Here is a 25836-nt window from a genome sequence, read left to right on the forward strand (position 1 = left end):
TGAATTTTAAAGGAAGTTAACAGGCTAAACTTTGAAGAGGAATTTACCGTATCCTACAAAGGGAACCTGAGGGAGTCTTGTGGTGGTACTATGTTGATGTGGTGCTTACACAGGCTATGCATGGAGCTGTATGCGCATCTGCACGCACGCACAGTGCACGTGTGACTGGTGAAATCTGAATAAGCTTTGTGGATTGTACACATGTCAATTATTGGGTTTTGACCTTATACCAGAATTATGTAAGATGTTAGCATTGAGGGACATTCAGGATGTACATTTCTAGATAACATCCTGTGAACCTGTAATTATTTCAAAGTAAAAAGCTTTAAAAATTGAGTATTGCAATTTCATATAGTCATCCTAATGGGGGGAGAATCCCATATACACCAAAATGTGCTGGTTGTAGTCATCTATTTATGGGGACTACAAAGGGACTTTCACCCTATTATTTGTGGAATAAATAATTTTTTATGGCCAAAAATTTTCCTCAATGTACATAGTTCATGCATCAAAAATACCCTATTAAATAAATGCAAATAGGCCAGGCACAGTATCTCATGCCTGTAATCCCAGCACTTTGGGAGACTGAGGTGGGCGGATCACCTGAGGTCAGGAGTTCAAGACCAGCCTGGCCAACATGGTGGAACCCTGTCTCCACTAGAAATACAAAAATGAGCCAGGTGCGATTGTGCACATTTGTAATCTCAGCTACTCAGGAGGCTGAGACACAAGAATCGCTTAAACCCAGGAGGTGGAGGTTGCATTGAGCCAAGATCATGCCATTGCACTCCAGCCTGGGCAATACAGTGAGACTCTGTCTCAAAAGAAAAAAATGCAAATAATTAGAAGCATAAAAAAAGTTGGCCAGGTGCGATGGCTCACACCTGTAATCCTAGCATTTTGGGAGGCTGAGGTGGGCAGATCAAAAGGTCAGGAGATCAAGACCATCCTGTCAAACATGGTGAAACCCTGTCTCTACTAAAAATACAAAAATTAGCTGAGTGTGGTGGCATGTGCTTGTAATCCTAGCTACTCAGGAGGCTGAGGCATGAGAATGGCTTGAACCAGGGAGGTGGAGATTGCAGTGAGCCGAGATTGCACTCCAGCCTGGTGACAGAGTGAGACTCCATCTAAAAAAAACAAAACAAAACAAAACAAACCATAGGCCCCAATTTTTTAAATCTGTGACATTGACAGAATTTAATGTCTTCTAGTGGTTATGTAATTTGATAGACTGTTGGCAATTGTTTTTATCAAAAAACAGCTTGAAGAGATGTTTTATTTGTATTCAGAAAATTGTTTAGAGATTTACAGAGATTTCACAGTTCTCTCTTGATCATGTCACATGTATTTTAATATCACAAATCTCATATTCCCTAACTCAATGTAAAACACCTGAATTGTAAATATTGAAGTTAGTTTTTAAAATGTCTTGTTGGTCTTATTTATCTTGAATGAACAATGCTCTTAATCTTTAATATAGAGATTACTAGAATTTTTCTCAGTTCATATTTAGTAAGTGTTACTGTTTCTCTTTTAACATTTTGAACTCTTAACAGAGAGGCTTGTCCTAGTTTTCTGTACATGACTCCCAGAGGTTTGGGGGCCTTTTTCGGTCATTAACACCTCACTGTATTTTATTACCTATCTTGGTTAAAAGACTTAGTTGTAGAATATGTTGGATTTGTTCCTGAAATGAACTTGGTTTTGTTTTGTTTTGTTTTTTTCATATATCTTGTGCCGCCCTTATGCCCCATTAAAACGTATAATTGAGAATTGATTATTCCATCTTCAGTGGTAATGGAATTTTTTGTTGTTTTGAGTAATTATCCATTTGAAATTGATAGTGGTAGCTAAAGTGGAAGTTGCAGTCAGATAAAACTTGAGCAATGTTCAGGAGTTGAAATAAAAAGACATAGGCCTGAGTTGATAATGGAGTTAAATGATTACTCCCGACTCGACGTAGAAAAACTACTGCATCTTGTTTTGATTTTTTTTTCTTTTAATCTGAAGTCCATTTGTTGAAGTTCTTTACATCTTTGTATTTGTCTGGCTTTCCCCAGTATAATAAATGGCACCTTAATGTGAGCAAGGGGTCATTTTTCCTTGTAGAAAATGTTCTGTAATTTAGATTTTTCAGTCCTCAGTCTAAAATTCAGATGCTGTTAAACCTAGATTTGAAAATTTTCCTTCAAATACCCTCGCATCATTTCACTTCTGCCATCTTTGGTTGTTTTCTTGATGCAGGCCCAATTAATTAAGAACATCCTCATTCAGTCACGTCGCTGAGGGTAAATCTCTCTTAGCTGCTGGGCAGCAAAGTTATTTTTAAATGCCCGCTTTGTGCTTTTTCATAGTCATCCTGAATAGGGGCTGGTGTGGTGCAACTGTGCTCGGTCCTCGGTGAAGCTGGCTTAGTGCTCAGCCCCGAGATACAAAAAGGGCTCTGAAATGAAGCAGGGAGCTGACGGGGACAGCTGGGGATGTTTCAGATACCTAGTGAGGAACATGTTTTAAAACCTAAAACAGTGATTTTTTTCTCCTATTTTTTTATAAGTCATTTTAAGGCCGGGTGCAGTGGCTCACATCTGTAATCCCAGCACTTTGGGAGGCCGAGGCGGGTGGATCACAAAGTCAGGAGATCGAGGCCATCCTGGCTAACATGGTGAAACCCCGTCTCTACTAAAAATACAAAAACAGCCAGAAGTGGTGGCGTGCACCTATAGTCCTGGCTACTGGGGAGGCTGAGGCAGGAGAATGGCGTGAACCCGAGAGACAGAGCTTGCAGTGAGCCGAGATTGCGCCACTGCACTCCAGCCTGGGTGACAGAGCAAGACTCCATCTAAAAAAAAAAAAAAAAAAAAAAGTCATTTTAAGTTGTCTAACCTAACCCCTCCTCCCTTGTGAAGGTTGAGACATGATTGGATTTCATTCTGGCATAGAAAAAACCGAAGGGCCAATAATTCAGCAACATGGGTATCAAACTTTTAAAGCAGAAATAGTCTTGAGAAAAATGTTTTTATATTATATATCTATAGAAAACCTTAATTCAGTTAAAACAAGATATGCTTTAATTAAAACTCCTTTGATGATTTCTGCATTGATCTTTGGTTTTGAGCTGCCTATTCTGGAATTACTTTTTAAAAGAAGATTAGCTGAACTTTGAAGTACTTGAAGCATACTTAATGTATTTTAGGGTTGACTTACTCTAATGCACTTGGCAGTCATGAAGCATTTGAACAGATATGTTGACAACTGAAGTGAAACAAGTGAAAAGACATCCTCTTCAGTTTTTTTTCTTACGAGTACACTCTAAATTCCTTGCAGATTTATTAAGAGTACTGAAAGGTAACTAATTCTTAAGCATCCGAGTGGGGCCCAGAGCAAGTGATTTTCAGTGCATAGTGAATCCTGGTTCTTGGTAATATTTCCTGTTGCTCCCTCTTCAAGAGGCTGTTGTTTAAATAACGCTGGAATTAGCGTTAGCTGTCAGCTGTTGGCCAGTACTTTGTGCTTGATTCGTATTTGCTACCTCATTTAATCCTGCCAACAACCTTATGAAGTAGGTGTTTTTACCGCACCTGTATGGAGGAGGAAGTTGCGACTCAGGTGAAATCAGTTATGTGGAAAAAGAGCCTGAGACCAGGATTAGCTGCAGGTCCTTTGGGAGGCGATTCCAAGATGCAGGAGCGAGGGACAGGGAGAGTGAGACAGCGACGAGAAGAAGCTAAAAACAGGAAGCTGCTAAAGCCATTGAGTATGTGCCATCGTACCAGGATCTCTGAGAAGCGCTGAGAACGCTTCCTAGGATCATCCACCCAAAGGATGTTAGACCAGGGTCCTGAGATACTGACCTCCGTCACCTATTGGTTGAGAGCTGCCTTAATTCCACAGAACTTCTGGGCTGTGCTGGCTGGGTTTCCTGAGATTCAGAGAATACTCTGACCAGAAAAACACAGCCACACAGGCGTGGCTGTGAGGTGGGACCCTCTGTGCATTCCAGTGAATGCACACAACGCTGGTTCCCATAGCTGCAGCTGAATGCAGAGGTAGACCAGAGGGCTGTGCCAAGAGGCGCTAGGAGTGTAGGACCCGAGTTGGGCCCAACCTGAAACCTGTGAGCAGAAGCTCTTCCCGCTGTGGCAGACCGTCTCCACATAAACAATGTGAGATGAGGCTAGCGGGAAATGGAGAGAAGGCACCCAGTAATGGCAACAGTATGAGCAGAATGCACAGAGGAAATATACATGTGATTACATGCTAATTAGGAAAATTACTTTTCCTATGTTGCTTTGGTTAGCATTAGTTTGTGTTTCTTGCATGTATGTAGATCAGAATTTAAGAAGAAAGCCCACAGTATTCTAAGTATTAGACACTATACCTGATTTGAGATGATAAACTCCATCCCTGGGTTTTAAGATCTGCCATGCATACCAGCTTGCTGGACTCCAGAGTTGAGAATGTGGTGCTGGGAATGTGGGGGTGGGCGGGACTAAGGCAGATAACGGACCTCATTCACCATTGTCCATTGTAAGAGCTGCTGTGTTTGTTTTGTTAATCTTGATAACACCCCCAAGATGTTGACACTCCCAAGAGCTGAACCAGAGGGAGCAATGCCTTGGGTGAAATGGTTTGTGACAGTGTATCCCAGGACACAGGGCAGCTGAAACATTCTGCACATGTTTTCTGGAATAACAGCACCCAAACCCAGTAGAGCAGGGGTCTGCCACAGACACAGGGGAGGAGTTAGGAAATATTTACGTAAGGGAAGGCACTCAGATTGCCCTTTTTCGAATTTACAGTCAACCAGATTTGATTAGGGACCTGAATTCATACAGACAGCCTGTTTGGAGTAATCCCATATTGCTGTGTAATAGATAACCACAAACATAGTTTAAAACGAAACAAATTTATCAGCTTCCAGTTTGTAGGGCAGAAGTCTAGGCAAGGTGTGACTGGGTTGTCTGCCCAGTGTTCCATGAGGTTGAGTTGCGTTTTTTTCTGGAGGCACTGGAGAAGAATCTATGTGAGGGCCCTTCAGGTCGCTGCCAGAGTTCAGGCTCCTGGTGATTGTAGTGTGGAGGCCCCTTTTCTTTCACCTGCTGTCAGCCCAGAGCTGCTGTTATCAGCCCTTGACCTCTTGATCCATCTGCTTTGACCTCCCAAAGTGCTGGGATTACAGGTGTGAGCACCGTGCCCGGCCTAACCCAGAAGTCTTAAGTCCAAAGTCTCATCTGACACAAGGCAAGTCTCTTTGACCTAGGAGCACATAAAGTCAAAAGCAAGTTAGTTACTTACAAGATACAATGAGAGTACAGGCATTGGATAAATGTTCCCATTTCAAATGGGAGAAATTGGCCAAAACAAAGGGTGTACAGGCCCCAAGCAAGTCTGAAATCCAGCAGGGCAGTCATTAAATCTTAAAGCTCCAAAATAATCTCCTTTTACTTTGTGTCTTACATCCAGGTCATACAGAGGCAAGGGGTGGCTCCCACGGCCTTGGGCAAGCTCTTTCACAGGTTGGCATTGAGTGCCTGCATCTTTTTCAGGTGCATGGTGCAAGCTGTCAGTGGATCTACCATTCTGGGCTCTGGAGGGCGGTGGCCCTCTTCTCACAGCTCCACTAGGCAGTGCCCCAGTGAGGACTCTGTGTGGGGGCACCAACCCTATATTTACTGTTCGCACTGCCCTAATAGAGATCTCCATGAGGGCTCTGTCCCTGCAGCAGACCTCTGCCTGGACATCCAGGCATTTTCATACATCCTGTGAGATCTAGGCCAAGGTTTCCAAACCTCAATTCTTGACTTCCGTGCACCCACAAGCCTAACACCATGTGGAAGCCGCCAAAGCTTGCGGCTTGCACCCCCTGAAGTAATAGCCCGAGCTGTACCTTGGCCCCTTGTAGCCACAGCTGTAGTTAAGAGTGGCTGGAATGCAGGGTGCCGTGTCCCAAGGCTGCACAGAGCAGCTGGGCCCTGGGTTTGGCCCACAAAACAATTTTTCTTCCTAGGTCTCTGGGCCTGTGATGGGAGGGGCTGCTGCCAAAATCTCTGACATGCCCTGGAGACATTTTCCCCATTGTCTTGGCACTTAACATTCAACTCCTCATTATTTATGCAAATTTTTGCAGCTGGCTTGAATTTCTCCCCAGAAAATGGGTTATTCTTTTCTAGTGTATCATCAGGCTACAGAATTTCCAAATTTTTATGCTCTGCTTCTCTTTAAACATAAGCTCCAATCTCAAACCATCTCCTTGTGAACGCATAAAATTGAATGCTTTCACAATAATCCAGGTCATGTCTTGAATGCTTTGCTGCTTAGAAATTTCTTCCACCAGATAGCCTTAATTATCTCTCTCAAGTTCAAAGTTCCACAGATCTCTAGGGGAGGGGCAAAATGCTACCAGTCTTTTTGCTAAAGCATAGCATGAGTGAGCTTTACTCCAGTTCCCAATAAGTTCCTCGTCTCCATCTGAGACCACCTCAGTCTGGACTTCATTGTTCACATCACTATCAGCATTTTGGTTGAAACCATTCAACAAATCTCTAGGAGGTTCCAAACCTTCCCACATCTTCCTGTCTTTTTCTGAGCCCTCCAGACTGTTCCAACCTCTGCCCATTACCCAGTTCCAAAGTCCCTTCCACGTTTTCAAGTATCTTTATATCAATACCCCACTCTCTCCAGTACCAATTTACTGCATTAGTCACTGTTCACACTGCTATAAAGAAATACCTGAGGCCGGGTGCAGTGGTTCACACCTGTAATTCCAGCACTTTGGGAGGCCGAGGCAGGCAGATCACTTGAGGTAGGAGTTTGAGACCAGCCTGACCAACATTGCAAAACCCCGTCTCTACTAAAAATACAAAAAATTAGCTGGGCATAGTGGCGCGCACCTGTAATTCCAGCTACTTGGGAGGTCGAGGCATAGTAATTGCTTGAAGCCAGGAGGCAGAGGTTGCAGTGAACTGAGATCGTACCACTGCCCTCCAGCCTGGGGAAGAAAGTGAGACTCCGTCTCAAAAAACAAAACAAAACAAAACAACAACAAACCCTGAGACTGGGTAATTTATAAACAAAGGAGGTTTAATAAGCCCACAGTTCTGCGTGGCTGGGAGGCCTCAGGAAACTTACGATCATGGTGGAAGGGGAAGCAGGCTGCTTCACAAGGCGGAGAGTATGAGCATGTGAAGGAGGAACTGTCAGATCCTTATACAACATCAGATCTAGTGAGAACTACTCACTATCACGACAACAGCATGGGGGAGACTGTCCCCATGACCCAATGACTTCCCTCCCCTGACATGTGAGGATTACAATTTGATAAGAGATTTGGGCGGGGACACAGAGCTAAACCATATCACATGCCTTGAGGAAAGGTTAAACCACTGGAAAGTGTTTATAGCTGGGAGATTTGGGGTTCTTGCTTGAATGACCAGGTGAAAGTTGATTATGTTAGTGTTCTTGCCTTCTATATTACTGACTCAGGCCTACCTTGAAGGGTCACTGGTCACTTAAGTTATAAAATTATTTCACATCCTTTTATATGTTTCATGTCAATATTGGGTTAATATTTCTATCCCAAATTTTCAGATGAGAAGGTTAACTGATTAGGTTGTGTGGCCAGTAAACACTAAAAAGCCAAGACTAAACACTTTGTAATGTACCATGATGGCTACATATTTACTTTTTTTCCCAACTTTTTTTTTTGTTTTTTTTTGTTTTTTTTTGTTTTTTTTTGTTTTTTTTGGGATGGAGTCTCGCTCTGTCGCCTAGGGTGGAGTGCAGTGGCGCCATCTCGGCCCACTACAACCTCTGCCTCCTGGGTTCAAGTGATTGTCCTGCCTCAGCCTCCCGAGTAGCTGGGACTATAGGCGCCTGCCACCATGCTCGGCTAATTTTTGTATTTTTAGTAGAGATGGGGTTTCACCATATTGGCCAGGCTGGTCTTGAACTCCTGACCTCAGGTGATCCACCTGCCTCGGCCTCCCAAAGTGCTGGGATTACAGGCGTGAGCCACCACGCCCGGCCCTGTTCCCAACTTTTTACTGTGGTAAAATACACATAAAATTTATCATTTTGTGTATACATATAATTTGTAAGTGTCCAGCTGAGTGGTATTAAATATATTCATGCTGTACATCCATCACCACCATCCATCTCCAGATCTCTTTCATCTTGTAAAATGGAAAGTCTATACCCGTTAACCACTAAGCCCCCACGCCCTCTGCCCCGCCCTGAGAGCACCACTCTTCTTGTCTCCATGAACCTGACTGCGCTAGGCACCTCATATGAGTGGAACCATACAGCATTTGCCTGTTTGTAACTGGCTTATTCCACTTAGCGTATGTGCTCAAGGTTCATCCATGTTATAGCATGTGTCGGAATTTCTTTTTAAGGGTGAATAGTATTCCACTGTTACATACTTTTAACAAACATGCCTTGAGAACTTACTGTGTGCCAGGCACTGAGCTGAGTGACAGCATGTTGAAATGAGTCATATATGGTCACAGTCGTGCAGGGACTCCAAGTCCTTAGCAATTGCACTGCAATTTGTAAGTCAGCTGCAGAAGTTTAAACACAGGGATGTGGAAACATCTGGATGGAGCAGCAGACTCCACTGGAGTTAGCAGAAGGATAACCTGAGAAGCTAATCTTGGAAGGTGAACAGCTGTTTGTGACTGACTAATGGGCGATGCCGGGGGAGGGGGGAAGGTCGTTCCAGCAAAGGGAACAGCACATGCAAAGGTGTGGCACTAAGGGCCTGACTGCCCAGGTAGGGGGGAGCAGGGCAGCAGATTGGAGGGGCAAGGAGGCCAGCTGTACAGACGGCTGGGGCACCAGCCCAAGTCTGTCAATGCAGCATGACTCCATCCACTTGGAGGGGGGATGTGAGCAGCTGTTTATACCCATTTCCTCTCTCGGTCCCTTTTCAAACCCTAACCCCAGTTATTCTGTTTCCTCAGCTGAACTAGATGCAGAGCACGCCCAGAAGGTCCTGGAAATGGAGCACACCCAGCAAATGAAGCTGAAGGAGCGGCAGAAGATTTTTGAGGAAGCCTTCCAGCAGGACATGGAGCAGTACCTGTCCACCGGCTACCTGCAGATCGCGGAGCGGCGAGGCGAGTTGGGGCCGGGGCTGCTGGAGCAGGGACTCACTGGCTGTGCGGGGTGGCGATGGGCTCCTCTCCCGGAGCAGGACATGGGGCAGAGTCCTCAGAAGTCCCGTTCTGTTATTAGACTCCAGCAACCAAAATGTGTGCGTCGGGCCACCTATCTCTTGCCCTGATTTTGCCTCTTCTATCAGTCTAGGCTTTAGTTGAAGATATTTTTTTTTAATACCTCTAAAGATTACAGATACAGCCAGGCGTGGTGGCTCATGCCTGTAATCCCAGCACTTTGGCAGGCCAAGGCAGGCAGATCACCCGAGGTCAGAAGTTTGAGACCAGCCTGGCCATCATGGTAAAATCCCATCTCTACTAAAATACCAAAAGTGGCCAGGCGTGGTGGTGCATGTCTGTAATCCCAGCTACTCAGGAGGCTGAAGCACGGGAATCGCTGGAACCCGGGAGGCAGAGGTTTCCGTGAGCCGAGATCGCGCCATCGCTCTCCAGCCTGGGTGGCAGAGTGAGACTGTCTCAAAAAAACAAAGATTACAAACACAAATTAGGCTTCTAGAAATTACCAAAATGGACAAAAGGAAAATTGCCCTTAATTCTCCAGGACAGAATAATCCCTGTTACTGCTTTTCATGCGTTCTTTCTAGTCTCTGTCGAGTCTGCTTATTTAATTGCGATCTGACTGGACCGTACACATATATGGCTTTGTCTCTAACTTTTCTTCATGTTATATAGGACTCTTTCCCCCTGTTGTTCAAAATACTTTGAGAGGTTGTGTGTCAAAGGCTGCATCTTTTTGTCATGATGTATCCTAATATATTCCACCAGTTTTCCTAGCTGAACATTTAAAATCTTTCCCTTGGTGTAAATAGTGCTGTAAGGAACAAGCCCATCAGACGTCCAGACACCGAACTCCTTCCCAGCTTTTCCTTTGGAAGAACCCAGTGACTCGGAGGTGCAGCAGGGGTGAGCAGGGCAGTGGCGCCGGGCAGCTCACATTTTCCCACCAGCCTGCGCCGCACAGGCAGGACCAGACCCCAGGCAGCGGGGAGACCCGTCCAAACCTTCCCCTGTTTTCCTGCCCTCCCATTCTCCTGAATTTCTCATCACCTCCTGGACACCTCCCTCACCTCTCAAATCTCAGCCTTCATCCTCTCCCCAGGCTTGCCTGGCCCTGGCCTTTGTTCTCTCTATCCTGCCCCCAACCACATCCTCCAGGAGTGTTTCTTCCTTGTCATCCAGTTCTATGTCCCCTCCAAGGAGAAGTTAAAGAAATCCAAGAATGAGGCCGGGCACGGTGGCGCATGCCTGTAATCTCAGCACTTTGGGAGACCAAGGTGGGTGGATCATAAGGTCAAGAGATGGAGACCAGCCTGGCCAACATGATGAAACCTCGTCTCTACTAAAAATGCAAAAATTAGCCAGGCGTGGTGACATGCGCTTGTAATCCCAGCTACTCAAGAGGCTAAGGCAGGAGAATCGCTTGAACCCGGGAAGCAGAGGTTGCAGTGAGCTGAGATCGCGCCACTGCACTCCAGCCTGGCAACAGCGAGACTCCATCTCAATAAATAAATAAATAAATGAAAAGAAATCCAAGAATGAGGAAAGAAAATAATGTTGAGAAAAACAGATGAACAGCAGTAGCTGAAGACCTCATAGTGTGCTGGTGAACGCAGTCAGTTGTGAGGAAGAAGCTTGTTTACCTTCCAACGCACAGGGTAGGTTTGAAGCTTAACAAGTTCTCTAGAGTCAGCCTTCGCCGTTCTTGTAACCCGTGACCCTGCCTTTGTCCTCCGTGCGTTCCTCCGAGTGGATGTACAGGATTCTGTTACTTCCGTGTTGGCTGCGAGTTGTAGAGAGTGGCTTTCCATGGCTCCTTTGGGAGGAAGCAGAAGGTTTGCTCCAGGGATTTTTATCCCGTTATGGGTAGAAGCAGAGAAGGACACTGTTTTAGCCTCGCTGCCATAACGAAACCATGTGGACTGGGTGGCTTGAACAGTCGACATTTCTTTTCCCTCAGTTCTGGAGGCCTCAGATCCAAGATCAGGGTGCCGGTGTGATCGGTGTCTGATGAGGGCTGTCTTCCTGGCTCGTAGGCGGCCCCCTTCTCCCTATGTGTGCACGTGGCCACCAGCAGGGTGGAGCCCTCTGCTGTCTCTTGGTATTAGGGCTAATCTCGACCACAGGAGCCATGTCCACCTGACCTCATCTAACCTAATCACCTCCCAACGGTCCCAACTCCAGGTATCCTCATCTTGGGGGTTAGGGCTTCAACATACAAATTTTAGGAGGACGCATTCAATCCATACAGATACACCCTGGCCGACCCGCAAATTTGAACATAATGACACATCGCAGCCATGTCTCATGTCATAGAAGAGATGCACTGATGGACAGCCACAGAAACTCTGATTGGTGAACAACTTAACTCTATCTTCCTTCAGTTTAGCACTTGCTGGTGAGCCCAGAGGAAGCACAGAGAAATGAAAGTGCCTCTCAGGAAGCTCCCATTATAGGGAGAGCCACGGACACACGGCTGATGATGATGTAGTAGGTGCGCGGCCGGCTTGGAAGGAGCAGCTTCTGTTGATGACCAGCTCCTGGTGACAGGGACAGGCACGCACTGCACCTCCTCCACAGCTAGCAAGGCACCGGGCTGGCAGAGGGAAGCATCTAGCAGCTACCTGCCGCAAATACCTGCAAGGAAATACGAAGTGGTGAAATTTTCGTGGTTTTGAGTATCTCAAAGATTAAGTTTCAAGAAAATGTTGGGCTCATGTTTTTAAGGTAAAAATCAGGCACATCTTGTCAATATATGGTTTTGAAAGCTTTGAAGAAGAAAATTGGAGGCTCTGGGCTTTTTAGCTTTCTCTTCAGCTAGAGCTGAGGGACAGCCACACACGGGAATCGGACATCCCATTGCACGGCTGTGCAGAGCCGGCTCAGACTTCCCAGCCTGACGAGCCACAGCGCCTTTCTTAGGGAGGAAGCTTCATCTCCACGGATTAGTATTAATTTAGGAGAATCAATCAAAAATTTAAAAACTCTGCAGCAAACATGGTGTTTTGGACTCATTCCACTAAATCAGAAATAGCAGTTGGAATTTCCCTTTCAGAAGCATCGTTTCTTAATTAAGACAAGGCCATGGCAAGTTTTATCCAGAGAATCATCAGAGGAAGGGGTGAAGGCACTTCTGTGCCACTTGGATGGTGCTGAGGCCGGATGGCCCCCCAAGCACAGAGGCTGTCAGGCTTGAGGACTGAAGGCGGTGCCGGGAGGGCTGAGCAGCAGAGGGGGTCTGGGTGCCACCACAGGCCCCGCAGAGCTCTCCGTGCCATTAGGACATCATTAGGTGTTTTGTAAGACCCTAGCCCAGGTTTGATCTTCTGCCTGACATGACTGCCATTTTCTTAGAAAAGCATTTTTATTGCTTTCATTTTATTGCTGAATGTCAGGGTATCCTGCAGTTACTTATTAATAAATCACCTCGGAGATGTCCTGGTCTGTGCCTGAGTTTTCTGGCTCTGTATTCCCATAGATTTCAGGCTCTTGTGTCTCTGAACCAGTAGTTCAGCAAAATGGCATCCTATGCAGCCAGGGGTGCGCCTGCTTCCAGAAGGATTGACTCAGCTCTGGGATGCTCCAGAGTGGACCCAGTGCCCTGGGAAGAGAACGAGGTTTGGGGCTAGTGATAAAATTACAATAAAGTTAGAAAAGATAGAATTGACAGGCAAAAGTGCACCTAAGTGCTGTGATTTTGAGAATCATCCATACTGATACATTCACCTCTAATTTGATTTCTATTCTTAAATAGTTATTTCCATTGAATAAATGTAATTTGTTCATTGTTGTATTGATGGGTATTTGTTTCCAGTTTTCTTCTTTCATAAAAACAATGCCAGCACGGACTTTTTTTTCTTAGGACGGAGTCTCGCTCTGTCACCCAGGCTGGAGTGCAGTGGCATAATCATAACTCATTGCAGTCTGGCACTCCTGGGCTCAAGTGGTCCTACCACCTCAGACTCCCGAGTGAGTAGCTGGGACTACAGGTGTGCGCCACCATGCCTGGCTAATTTTTTAATTTTTTAGAGAGATAGGGTCTCACTATGTGGCCCAGGCTGGTCTTGACCCTCCTGGGCCCAAGTGATCCTCCCACCTGGGCCTCCCAAAGTGCTGGGATTACAGGCGTGAGCCACCACACCTGGCCTTGGACATTCTTATAATTTGTGTGTCTGTACACATCCGTAAGTTGCTTTAAGACCAGCTGTTCTCAGACTTGAGCAGCCTCACAGACCCCTGGAGGGTCTGTGGTTCCAACATGGATTTCCTGGGCCCACTGCAGGGTTTGTGACTGTGCAGGTGTGGGTGGGGCCTGAGGATTTGCATTATAACCAAGTTCCCAGGTGATGCTGAGGGGGACCACACTTTGGGAATCACTTCTTTAGGGTATATAACTAGGAGAGGAATTACTGGTCATAATGACACGGCTATCTTTTATTTTACTAGATTCTGTCCAATTCCTTGCCAGACATTTGCACGAGTTTATAGTCTCCCCAGCCACGTATGCACGTTCTGATTACATCTTTACTGGCACTTGGTAGCGTCAGATTTTTTAATTTTTGCTAATCTGTTGGAATGAAACGACACCATTCGGGAGTCTTCAAGCCTCTCTTTGGCTGCGTTCTTCTGCTGCCGGTCCCTGAGCCAAAACTACCCTGTTGTATACTTAGTCATCTCAAGTGTTGGTTCTCAGCTGGAGACACTTTTGCCCCCGAGGGGACATTTGGCAATGTCTGGAGACCCATTTTGCTTGTTATGCCTGGGGTAAGGGTGTGCTACTGGCATCTAGTGGGCAGAGGCCAGGGACGCAGTTAAGCATCCCACACTACCCAGGACAACCCCACCACCGAGAACGATCTGGTGCAAAGTGTCAGGAGTGCTGGGACTGAGCAAACGTTTTCTAGTGAAGCCTGAGTCTGCTGGAGCCATTACCACTCTGCCCTGCGTGTCGCACGCATTTCCTGACCTGCCCTGCGCATCTGCACGCATTTCCCGACCTGCCCTGCGTGTCTGCACGCATTTATTTTCTTCATAGTTGCCATGACTCTTCTTGGGGTCTTGTCCTTTGGTGTAAATGTCACAGTTTCAAGTTTGTTGAAGAACCTTGTCTACAATTTGAGCAGAATTGCAGTAAGTTTCTGGATGGAGACACAATGGGCCTCTTAGTGGTATTGGATCTTTCTGCAAGCGCACGTGTCTCATGCATTCCTGAATGGCGGGTAGAACTTCCCTCCCATGCTGAGACCAGTGACTTTACCTATTCTTTTTTTCTGATGGTTATAGAGATTTCCTATTTTTCGTTAATTTTGGCAAGTTTTCCATGGACTTGTCTTTAGTTGTCCGCTGTGTCAGCATAACGTTGCCCATGGTGCGCGTCTCCCCCTCAACTGTGTTCCTGGGTAGGTTTGCTTTTGCATTCTTAAAATTGTTCATGTGCCTTTTATTCCTTTCATCTCTACTTACGACGAGTCTTACCCCAGAACCTAACCAGCTTCTTTGTTCTTTCTGCTGTTTCATTAACTTCTCTTCAGTTTTGCTTTCTTTGGGCATTTGTTTTTTTCTAACCCAAGTTGATGAATGGCTTGATTTTCAGCGTTCCTCTCTGGTAAGGCATTCAAAGCTATGGATTTCTTGCAGGGGGACCGTTTTAGTTGAATCCTACAAATTTTGGCACTAATAATTCCTGGGTAAATTTTATCATTAGCATTTCATATTTGATTTGTGAACTATTTATAAATGTTTTTTAAAATAATTAGATATGTGAAAGTTTTCCTAGCAGTTACCAATTTCTTTTTTTTTTTTTTTTGAGACGGAGTCTTGCTCTGTCGCCCAGGCTGGAGTGCAGTGGCCGGATCTCAGCTCACTGCAAGCTCCACCTCCCGGGTTCACGCCATTCTCCTACCCCAGCCTCCCGAGTAGCTGGGACTACAGGCGCCCGCCACCTCGCCCGGCTAGTTTTTTGTATTTTTTTAGTAGAGACGGGGTTTCACTGTGTTAGCCAGGATGGTCTCGATCTCCTGACCTCGTGATCCGCCCATCTCGGCCTCCCAAAGTGCTGGGATTACAGGCGTGAGCCACCGCGCCCGGCCGCAGTTACCAATTTCTAACTAAATTTCATTGTGATTGGAGAATAGGATTTCGATTTCTCTTACTAACTTTGGGACTGCTGATGTCAGCCATCGAATAGGTATAGTGACATGCGCCCAAGATCACGGATATCATGTTTTCATTGTCATTATGCCATTTTTTAACTTTAAAAACGTAACCCAAAATAGAAGTTTTAGATTATCTTCCTGGTGAATTGAACCATTTAAAAGTCACTAAGTACTACTCTTTATCCCAGTATTACTTTTGTTTCCCATTAAAATCTATTTTGATATTAATATAGCTGTATCAGCTTTCTTCTTTGTTTGCTCATTATATCTTTTCATTTTTTAAGAAACATTTTCATGTTTCTGTGTCTCCATATTTGTCTCCTGTGAACAGAAGGTAGCTGGATTTTACTTCAGTTCAGTCGTATAATCTTTGAACTGGCAAGTTTGGCTCACTGACATTTCCTGTGATCACTGACACACTCATTACCATCTTATTTGGTGCTACAGAATTTTCCTGAAAGCTTTTCCTATGCTTCTTAGTCCAATTTTTTCTCTCCTGTTTTAAGTTATACTCCTGCCCTTTTCAAGAAGATGGCACAGACAAATTTTCAAAACTGAAGTCAGAAGCCAAAATCTAAAAGACAGAAAGGCCTTGGCGAAAGGCTTCCATAGGTCAGAAAGGAAACCCTCAGAAGTGTGCCCCCAAAAAGAACAAGCCTGACCAGGGTGCCATCAAATTCCCCTGACCACTCAGCCCTGAAGATCAAGCCCAGTGAACTGCTGTCCCCGTGTGGCTGAGCTCAACCCTGGCCAAATCCAAGGCAGAGCAGGCTGGCTCAGTCGGTGGGGATGCTGCTGCCAAGCATGGGACCATCTAAACCGTAACACTTTTCCCCAACTGAAAACAGGAATTACTCTTACCTCTCATTTGAGTGCTGAACTTCAGTGATTTTCTGAGCCTGAAGATAGTGAGACTCACTTTCCTCCCAGATGAAGCCGTAATCTCATGTCCTGTGGCTCTGAGCACCCTCCTCTCCGCCCCGTGTCTGTTCAGGAGGGTGATTTGGCCCTGGTGACTCCTTGTTATGACTGTTCCATTCCAGGTTTTACATTAACTCACACACTCACACGTCTCTTTGCTTAACATGCTTTCTTGCACTCAGTCCTTCCTTCGCTGTGCCTCCAGCGAGAGCAGGCTCGTGATGACGTGTTTCTTCTTAGTCTCTGCTTCTCCTCTCCTGGAGCTTAAATGATACCTAATGTTACACCATTTTAGAGATGACATTTCTCTCTCCTCTTTGAACTTACTCCACAGTCTTCTGGCTTTTATTATTGTTGTTCAGAAGTTGCCTGTCATCCTAATTATTTCCTTCTCTTTCTTAACCTGCCCTCTCTCTCTGGCTGCTTTTTAGAGAGCCTTTGTCTTTGATGTTCTTCAACTTCAAAGCAATTGATGTAGGTGAGGATTGCTTTGATCTCGCTTGGAATGTTTTGCTTTTTAAATCTGGGTCCTGAGGTCTTTCATCGATTTGGGAAAATCATCAGCTTCTTTGAATAGAGTTCTCTTCCCTTCTTGGCTCTGGGGAAACGTGACCAGATGCTACGCTTCTGTGTCTCACATACCTCTTATGCTCGCTCGCATTTCCCTTTGTTCCTCTATGCTGCATTGCAGATTTACTCATCCTGCCATCTAGTTTGTTATTTTCTGTGGGGCTGTGACTGTGCCCCAAGTTTGGGATTTCAGTCTCTTCTACCTAGTCATTATTTGGCTCTCTTTCAAATGTCTGTCCTTATTTTTGACACCTTGTTTTTGATTCTACCTTTCCTATGACTGCAGTGTGTGAACAGCCATCTCAAGTTCTTTAGCAAGGATCCTGTTTGTTTCTGCTGCCCCTCACTCAGAGTGGCTCATTTCATGTGTGTCACAAATGCCAGATTGGGTTGGGATTGACTTTGTATAAACCAAGGTTAAGGGAGGGTCATTCCAGAAAAAATTTGCATTTGCTTCTGCCAGGCATCCCCACGGCTCGGATAACTTATGTGGCTTGTGGTTTTCTGGGCCACAGAGGTAGTTTGCCTCTGAGGAAAGACCTGTGAGGCGTCCCGTGCTCAGGGCTGGGCTGAGGCTGGCCAGGCTGGGGTCGCCGTCTGCTGGTGGGCTGGGTTTTGTTCTCTCCTAGTCTGTGCTTCCACTGCAGGGAGCTCTGGCAGCTTACAGATGTTCAAACCCCTTCAGCCATTAGGCCTGAGAAATGTTCCAAGGGCAGTGGAAACTCCACTTGCAATTAGAGGACTGTGCCCGCCTGGAAGGTTCAGGGCAACTGTAGGCGGGAAGCAGAGCCCTGGATGGCGGGGAGGAAGGTCGCTAACTGTTGCTGCAGGAATGTTGGCCTCTGAGACAGGCGGAGGGTCCTACTCCAAACAGCCGGAAATCGCTTGATGCGGAGATTGGTCTTCAGCGTCCCATAGGGCTGGGGATGAGCAGATTAAGGAAAGTGTAAAAGGTATAATAGTTGCCAAGGGTGATTTAGGATGCATTTAAAGTGCCAGACTGGCATATGTCATCTACTAATATGTTGCTTCAAATTCCGTTTTGAAGGAAGCTTAGAAAATGCAATGTAGTTAGCCTATTGCCGATGGAAGATCACCTGTTAAAGTAATATTGAAGACGTGTCCTTCCTCGTGTCGCTGATCTCTCCGCAGAGCCCATAGGCAGCATGTCGTCCATGGAAGTGAACGTGGACATGCTGGAGCAGATGGACCTGATGGACATATCTGACCAGGAGGCCCTGGACGTCTTCCTGAACTCGGGAGAAGAGAACACTGTGCTGTCCCCCGCCTTAGGTAGGGATGACAAACTTGCATCAGCTGAACCGGGGCTATACCGATGCCACTCCCCTCCAAAGGGAGAAGTGAGAAACCTGCCAGTCACTTACACACAAACCCCCAAGCGCACAGCCAGCTCCTGGCTCCCTACCCCACGGTTCCACACGGCTGCGTGGCAGCTGCAACAGTGGTGTGGTTCCGTCATGAATTCTTCTCAAAGATTTGACATGCTCCACTCCGGTAACTTTGGTGAGCTGAGAGCTTTCTTGTTTTCCCTCCTTTACCACCCAGAAATCCATTTGAGTCTGCTCCTTGTGATTAAAGACCGGCGTTTGCAGGGAGGTGCAGACTCTCCTGCGTGGCTGCCACGGAACTCTTCCCTCTTGATGCGGCAGGCGTTTAGGGGCATGCCTGCTATGGGGCAAAGCCATGGTGTATGTTCAGCTCTTGGCCTGTGTTGTAAAACTTAGTTGGACTTCAGTTCCTTTCATCCCTTCCCAAAATTTTGTTTCACATTCATGCAGCAAATATTGACCGAGGTGCCAGACCTGTACCTGGGCTCGCTGCATTTCAAATTTCAGACCAGTTCTTCTGGCTGGGTCAAGGCAAAGCTCAGTCCTCCTGGCAGCACCTCAGCCATCTCTAGAAGGTTCTACCATTACCACGGTTTCTGCTTCTCACTCACTTCTCCCCCACTTCTCCTGGCAATCTGTCAGAACGGTGTCATCCCAGGGAAGAGAAGGGGCTTGGGTGCATTTGCTGCCATCCTGAGAAGGCCGGAATACTAGAAACCAGAATGAACCCTCACCCAGAGTCAAGGAAAGATTTAGAAACAGTGACACCTGAATATAGAATTTTGATTCCTTGAAGAGCCTATTTAGTTCCATAAAATTGGAGACCTGCTGAAAGGTCAATAATTCCGACAGTCTCAGCAGTGGTGTCTCTGAATTACTGAAAAGGGTAAAAAGACAGACATCTAGATTATCAAGGTTACAGGGACTGCTCCTCCAAGATACGCAGCACTTGCCCTCGGGCCTCTATTACACACTATTACATAGTCCTAGGAGCTCTTGATCTTTGTCACCGGTGGCTGACTCCTTAGGGGACGGAAGGGTCACCGCAGGGCCTGAGGCTGCCTCTGGCATCACTCAGCTCAGTGTCTTCCAGGGCAGGCCCCAGGTCCCTGGAACAAAAAGCACACACCCCTTTCATGACGGGCACATTCCACAGCTGTTGGCAGCAATTCTAATCCGCAATCTTTTTATGACAGGACTTTTTCTTCCCTACGTTATTTTGCAGGGCCTGAATCCAGTACCTGTCAGAATGAGATTACCCTCCAGGTTCCAAATCCCTCAGAATTACGAGCCAAGCCACCTTCCTCTTCCTCCACCTGCACCGACACGGCCACCCAGGACATCAGTGAGGATGGGGAGTCCCCCGTGGTTCAGTCTGATGAGGAGGAAGTTCAGGTGGACACTGCCCTGGCCACATCACACACTGACAGAGAGGCCACTCCGGATGGTAGTGACGACAGCGACTCTTAAATTGGGACGGGACGTGGGCGTTGTCTGGCCACACTGGAATCCGGTTTTGGCTGTATGCGGAATTCCACCTGGAAACCCAGGTTGTTTTATAGAGGGTCTTGGTTTTTACATAATTGCCAATAATGTGTGAGAAACTGAAAGAACAGCTAATAATAAAGCGTGAGGATGGTAAACTGAGAGCGCACGGAGCTAGTTTATACAAAAGGCTTCTAAATACACACGTCCTTAAGGTCGCTGTAACTCAGGGTTCCTTAGAGTGAAGGGACGCGCAGGTCACTGGGGGCTGCCCCAGGAGGTTGCATGTGGGCAGGTCTGGGCCAGGCAGGGGAGGCTCCACAGGGCTCGGTTCTGCATGAGGCAGGGAATGACCTGCCATTTCACAGGTGGAAAAGGCCACTCCCTGGAGAAGAGCTGACTGTAGCCAAACCACTCTGGCAAAGCTTGGGGTTTTCCTTTGATCATTACAGAATTACCAGTCCAATGGCCAACCGGTCCAACCCCTACTTTCATACGCCTGGGCCCAAAAGAACAGAAACAAGCCCAAAGCAATCCTCTCTTCTTTATGAAAAGAAACTGGTCCCCTGGAGATATGTTCCTGCCATCACTCCTCCAGCCCAACGAGCGAGCGAGCGAGCTCCCCGCTGAGATGAGGGGGGCTGTCTGCAGCCATACCACCCGGAATGCACCCAGTGTCCGCTCATCCTGAAAGCTCAGGGGGCACGGCTCGATGGGAAATGAGGGGGACAGCCGCAGCCCACGAGCAGCTCTGGCCCAGCCTGCCGGGCCACGTGGAAACCATTAGGTTATGCTGAAGGGGACCCAGCGGCAGGTGGGAGCTGTGGGAGCAGGACTGCCGCGTGGGGGTGGCTCTGCTCCCTGGCTACGGGCGATTCTCTGCCCCCTGCCCGTGGATGAGAAAAGAAAGAGCTCATTCCATTCAGTCATCTTCCACAAGACAGACAAATGTCCAAAAAACTTTGTTTTTATTATTAAACCTTGTAGTACAAACCTGAAAAGTAAACAAAAAACTCGCAATAAACCACATGAAGTCTCCCTCCCAAGGGAGGGGTGCAGAGCAGCGCTAATAAATTAAATGTCAAACTGTAAGCCATAGGCAGAAGTTTACTGTCAAAAAGAGGGAAAGTACACAGCAAGGCCATAGAAACCAGACAACCACATTGGAAAACACTTGACTCTGTTTCTGTAATTGTTAAATATTCCAAAACAGTTCAGTCTTCTGCAACAACAACCAACAAAGTGGATCATAGGACGTTCCTGGCAGTCACCACTGGCAAGCTCAGTGCAATATGGGTAGCTACGGGATTGATGAATCCAATTATGAAACAAAGAACAGCTTGTGAAAACAGTTTCCCTTTTTTATTCCACACATACTGTACACACAACCGGAGAAGGGCAACAGCTACTCCATTATTATTTTGTTGTTGTTGTTCAGTGATGTAAGCAGCACTTATAAATGTTACAAGAAAAACCCTGTAAGCATCCAATCCAACCGATGAAGAAACTGAAATGTAAGGCTTTTCTTCATCTCGTCTTCTCACCCCCTCCCCACCCCCCACCGAGAAAAAGGCTCAAGTATTTAAAACAATTTACAGGCATATGTACAAAAGGGATGGGATTTTTTTTTTTCTTTTTTCCTTTTTGTTACAACATGAAGAGAAAAAATAGAGAAGATGAACGCAAATGCATTTTCACATTCAAAAATAACTGCAGGCCTCCTAGTGGCTCTCTATGTGATCATAAACGAAACAAATTTTAAAAGAAAGATTAATGCTGACTTGTGAAGGTGTCAAACAAGAAGCGGTGAGATGGAGATGGAATGTTAGAAAGATTGCACGTCGATGACAAAGAAGCACTTACGGCTTCCATCACTTTTTTCCGGTTTTTTTTTTTTTCTTTTTTTTTTAAATCTTAAGGATGCTATTGAAGGGTTTTTTGATAAAGTAGCCAACAGCACCAAAAAATAACAGAATGGATTTCCTAATGAAATCAGGCACAGGTCTCCCTCATGTGACCCCTCCGAGGCAGGCAGTCTTTTCCGTCTTCCTCGCTCGCTTTTCTTCTTTCCTTGAACAGATGCATAGTGATGTGCTGGTGGAGAGCCCACTCGCTCCCGTCTCCTCGTTCCGCCTATGGTTAGGAAACAACGTCCGCCTTCAGCTGCCACAACCGCCCAGAGAAACAAAACGGGGGTGCCCCGGCTTCCCAGATCACAAGCTCATCTGGCACATGGCAGAAGACGACAGCCAAAGCAAAGCCATTTCAAGTTTTGTGTGTGTGTGTGTGTGTGTGCGCGCGCGCGTCTCCTATCCCTTCTAAAAAATCTGCTCACGTGACTGATGGTTTTTAAATTTGTTCTCCAAACTTCACCCTCTTCAAAAATGGGTTAAAAAGCCTTTTTTTCCCCAACAGTTACAAAAAAAAAAAAATCAAAACAACAACAAAAAAAGGCTTTTGTCAGCCATGGGGCAATACAAATTAATACAGCCCCTGCAGGGTTTTTAAAACAGTGACTATACGGCAGTTTCCAAAATCTGACTGCAGTATCTAGGTTTTCTAAGTACAAAAAAAAGTTCAACAGTTTAATGCTAAAACAAAATTAGTTCTCTAAAACCAGAAGAAAATCTTCTTTAGAGCTAGTGCAAAGACAGCTTCAATCCTACAGCAAGTACTCCAAACTAGAATATAATAATTACAAAAAAATATATATAAATCGACCACGGGCGTTGGCATCTTCATGATGAGCTCGAAGCACTTTTGGATGAACCGGAGGCTGACAGCCGGGAGGGGGGCACGTCCACTGTCGCTCTCTTGCGGGGACCTCTTTTTGGTGTGGGTTTACTGAGACAGTTCTCAATGCTGCCGTTTTTACCAGACACTTTGCCGCAGATCTGATTGACCAGACTGATAATCTGTTCCTGTTTGGGGGTGAAAGGAAGGCACAATTAGCATACCATATTAACAATTAACATACCATATTAACAATTAGCATACCGTATTAACAATTAGCATACCGTATTAACAAGAGCTCTGACCCTGACAGCCACGCAGGGGCAGGTTTAGGGCAGAGGGCAGCGGCGTAGCCGTCCCCTTCACACCAACCAACAGTGTTTACAATGTCCCCAAGAGGCTCAGACGCAGTGAGTCTCCCTTTCCCAGCTCCTCCTGACGCCACACAGCAGGCACGGCCCTTTCATCCTCATCAATACCCTGGTCCACCATGGTTTGCCTGCTCATAAGGGCAGGGCTGGCAGGGGGAGCCCAGAGCACTGCCTCCACCACGGAGCACGCAGCAGAGACCTGGGGGCTTTGTTACGTCCTGGATGGTGACACAAATACCCAAGCTACTTGACTCACTTTAGCTACCAGCCACTGAACCTGGTCATGCAAATAAATGCAAACACTTGTCACCTATAGATATCCTTGTAATTCACCCAAGAGAATCATTTATCTGTCGGCACCAAAACTGCGTGTGTAACTTTCACACAGTACATCCTATAATCATCTCATTTTTAAAAAGAACATGGGGAGGAGTAGCAAACGTGCATCTCACAAGCATCTCTCTGGGCCAGGGGTGGCTGGGAACCACGCTGAGTCCGGCAGGCGAGGAAGCCAGCCATGGAATGAAACATCTGAGGGCCTGATCTCTAGCCCTCTGGAAAGACCCCAAGATAAGGGTAAGGAGTGACAGCTGGCTCCCATCACAAGTTAAAGGCGCCCTTGGAAGGGGGGTGCGCATGGATCTGTAATAACACCATAGTCATGGCGGCCTGAGGCACTGATGATGAACACGGATAAGGAGTAAGTGGCTGAGCTGCCATAACACCCATTTAGGGGACTACAGCTACCTTACCATAAGGACGAGCGAGGAGGAGCCGGCCGCGTGCGGTTACAGGAGGGCACTGTTCCCTCCCCGCATGCAGCTCAACAGGCGGACAGCACCTGCCCGAGACCAGTGCCCTCACGCCAGGCTTGGTAGCAGGCAGCCCAGCACCCTGCTCACTGGACCCTGCTCAGCCAGCTTGCAAGGGCCGGAGGCACACATGGCTCCAAACTCCCCAGAGAGCTTCACCATCCATGAGAACCCAAGCCATGAATTCAGGGATTTGCAATCTAGGTGTGTCCCCTACCCCCCAAAAGGTAGGTGTTTAAAGCAGACTGTCCCAGGTCAGCAGGCACAGCCATGGGTGATTTGTGTGCTGGGCACACTGGGAGGTTGAGAACAAGATTTTGCAATGGTCTCTGTTTACAAGCTAGAAATTTCCTATTTAAAAGAATGGGTCAGATGTGGTGGCTCACGCCTGTAATCCCAGCACTTTGGGAGGCCGAAGCAAGCAGATCACCTGAGGTCAGGAGTTTGAGACCAGCCTGACCAACATGGTAAAACCCTGTCTCTACTAAAAAGAAAAATTAGCCGGGTGCATGGTGGCACATGCCTGTAATCCTAGCTGAGGCAGGAGAATCACTTGAACCCAGGAGGCAGAGGTTGCAGTGAGCCGAGATCATGCCACTGCACTCCAGTCTGGGCAACAGAGTGAGACTCCGTCTCTAAAACAAAACACAATGCACAGCTCAACAGGGGACAGAGGCACAGACTTGCTTACTGAACTACATCAGCCGCTGCAGAGTATGCAGTTTCTAAATACCTTTGCTCCTCCTAATTCATCAAAACCAACCATTAGGTCTTAGCCCCTGCATGCCATTCTTTTCCCAGGATCTGGTCACGTCAGACATGCAGCTACAGAAACAGGCTGCTGGTGAGAGGCGCAACGCATGATCCACAGAGCACTTTCCAGGCAGCCAGAGGAAGCCTTCCTGTGCCAGCACCTGCACTGCACAAGGTGCCAGAGCCACACTCATCTCGGCCGCAAAGGCTTCGTTGTTTGTGACTGTGCCTGGACATTTGCTGTTGAGGTGAAGGAGGGACAGCAGGTGCTTACTGCCTTCACCCAGCATGCTCTTTGAAACAAAACAGATGCAAAGAGTTCTTCTTCCAGCTCTCCAATCGTTTAGCTCAAGGCTTATTGAGTGAGACCCACCACTTGGCCCCACCGCTTGGGCCCCCAGACGCACCAGGCCCCGCACAGTCAGACCCGCAGCACCCGCCCCACTCAGTGGCCTCAACTGTGCAATGACCACAGTGTGGTGACCGTCCTCGTAACCAGCCTCATCAGAGTCCGTGGGAAGCACACGCAGGGAAGGCGGGCAGAGCAGGGGAAGCACACGTGGGGCAGAGCAGGGGAGAGGCACTGCTGCCAGGAGTTCCGCCACTCAGGGCAGCCCCCAGCTGCACAGGCTGTGCACTGTTACGACCTCTCCCTCCAGAAGAGCTGGCGCCTGCAGGATGGCACTGGGACTTCCCATCCTGCCCCAGCGTCTGCAGACACTTCCAGCTCTCTCAGCCTCGAGGGGCTGGCGTCGAGTGAGTGGAGATTGGCGAGTCCACTGCCAACCGTCCCACTGTGCCTGGGACAGGTCACCACAAAAAAGGGTCTGGCTCTAAACCACAGTGGTGCAGCCCCTGGGAAAGTCAGTGAGGCTGCAAGAAGAGCCTCAGCCCTGGTGAGAGCCCATCTCTGAAATCCAAATGCACGGCACTCCGGGCCCATGCAGGAGCCCTGCTCCCCTCGGGATCCTAACGTGGGGCCTGAGTGGGTTTAGGGCTTAAGAACAGGACACCTCAGGCCTGCAGAGCCCTGGCTGCCCACCAGGCACAGAACTGCCAGGCCGGAGGGCCTACATCCAGCCAGGACCAGGGAAGGCGCCAGCTGCCGCCCCACCCTACCCCGCGGGCAGGGACTGACCTCATCGTAGCGGTACATCAACTTCAGCCCTCGGCAGGACTTCTGTTTCTCCACGTGGCGCAGAGCACACTCCAGACAGAACACGACGTTTTCGTTCTCTTGTACCACCTGCAAGCAAGAGCAGGACACTCGGAGGTCAGGACACAACTCCACGGCACCCTGGGAGGGTAAAGTGGGCGCACGCCCAGCCAGGCAGCCCTCACACCCACGGCCCCAGCCAGAGCAGCCCTGGCACCCACCACCCAGGCCAAGGGCTTTGAGGACTGGAAACATGGAGATGGACTCAAACGAAAACCGACAAACCACCTGAAACATAGTCTTCAACTAGGAAAGTGAGGAGCGGACGACCTCTGAGTGAGACCTGGGGTGGCCC

At 47.4% G+C, this 25836-nt stretch overlaps 2 protein-coding genes across 8 annotated transcripts in view; one reads left to right on the forward strand and one right to left on the reverse strand.

Moving 5' to 3' along the window:
* Positions 1 to 19818, forward strand: part of LOC105482473 (dystrobrevin binding protein 1) — a 150790-nt gene extending 130972 nt beyond the window's left edge. For all 4 annotated transcript variants that reach the window (XM_011742584.3, XM_011742587.3, XM_071097588.1 and 1 more), the window contains 3 exons: positions 8964 to 9119; positions 17975 to 18115; positions 19397 to 19818. In XM_011742584.3, coding sequence (XP_011740886.1) covers positions 8964 to 9119; positions 17975 to 18115; positions 19397 to 19641 — 542 coding nt within the window. In that variant the 3' untranslated portion in view covers positions 19642 to 19818. The remainder of the gene's footprint in view (positions 1 to 8963; positions 9120 to 17974; positions 18116 to 19396) is intronic.
* Positions 19819 to 20605: 787 nt separating this feature from the next.
* The window catches only part of LOC105482474 (jumonji and AT-rich interaction domain containing 2), a 280037-nt gene continuing 274806 nt past the window's right edge, over positions 20606 to 25836 (reverse strand). For all 4 annotated transcript variants that reach the window (XM_011742588.3, XM_011742592.3, XM_071097587.1 and 1 more), the window contains 2 exons: positions 25464 to 25571; positions 20606 to 22577 (listed from right to left, as the gene is read on the reverse strand). In XM_011742588.3, the coding sequence (XP_011740890.2) occupies positions 22395 to 22577; positions 25464 to 25571 (291 nt within the window). In that variant the 3' untranslated portion in view covers positions 20606 to 22394. The remainder of the gene's footprint in view (positions 22578 to 25463; positions 25572 to 25836) is intronic.

This window comes from Macaca nemestrina, chromosome 5, assembly GCF_043159975.1.
Source record: "Macaca nemestrina isolate mMacNem1 chromosome 5, mMacNem.hap1, whole genome shotgun sequence".
NCBI lineage: Eukaryota > Metazoa > Chordata > Mammalia > Primates > Cercopithecidae > Macaca > Macaca nemestrina.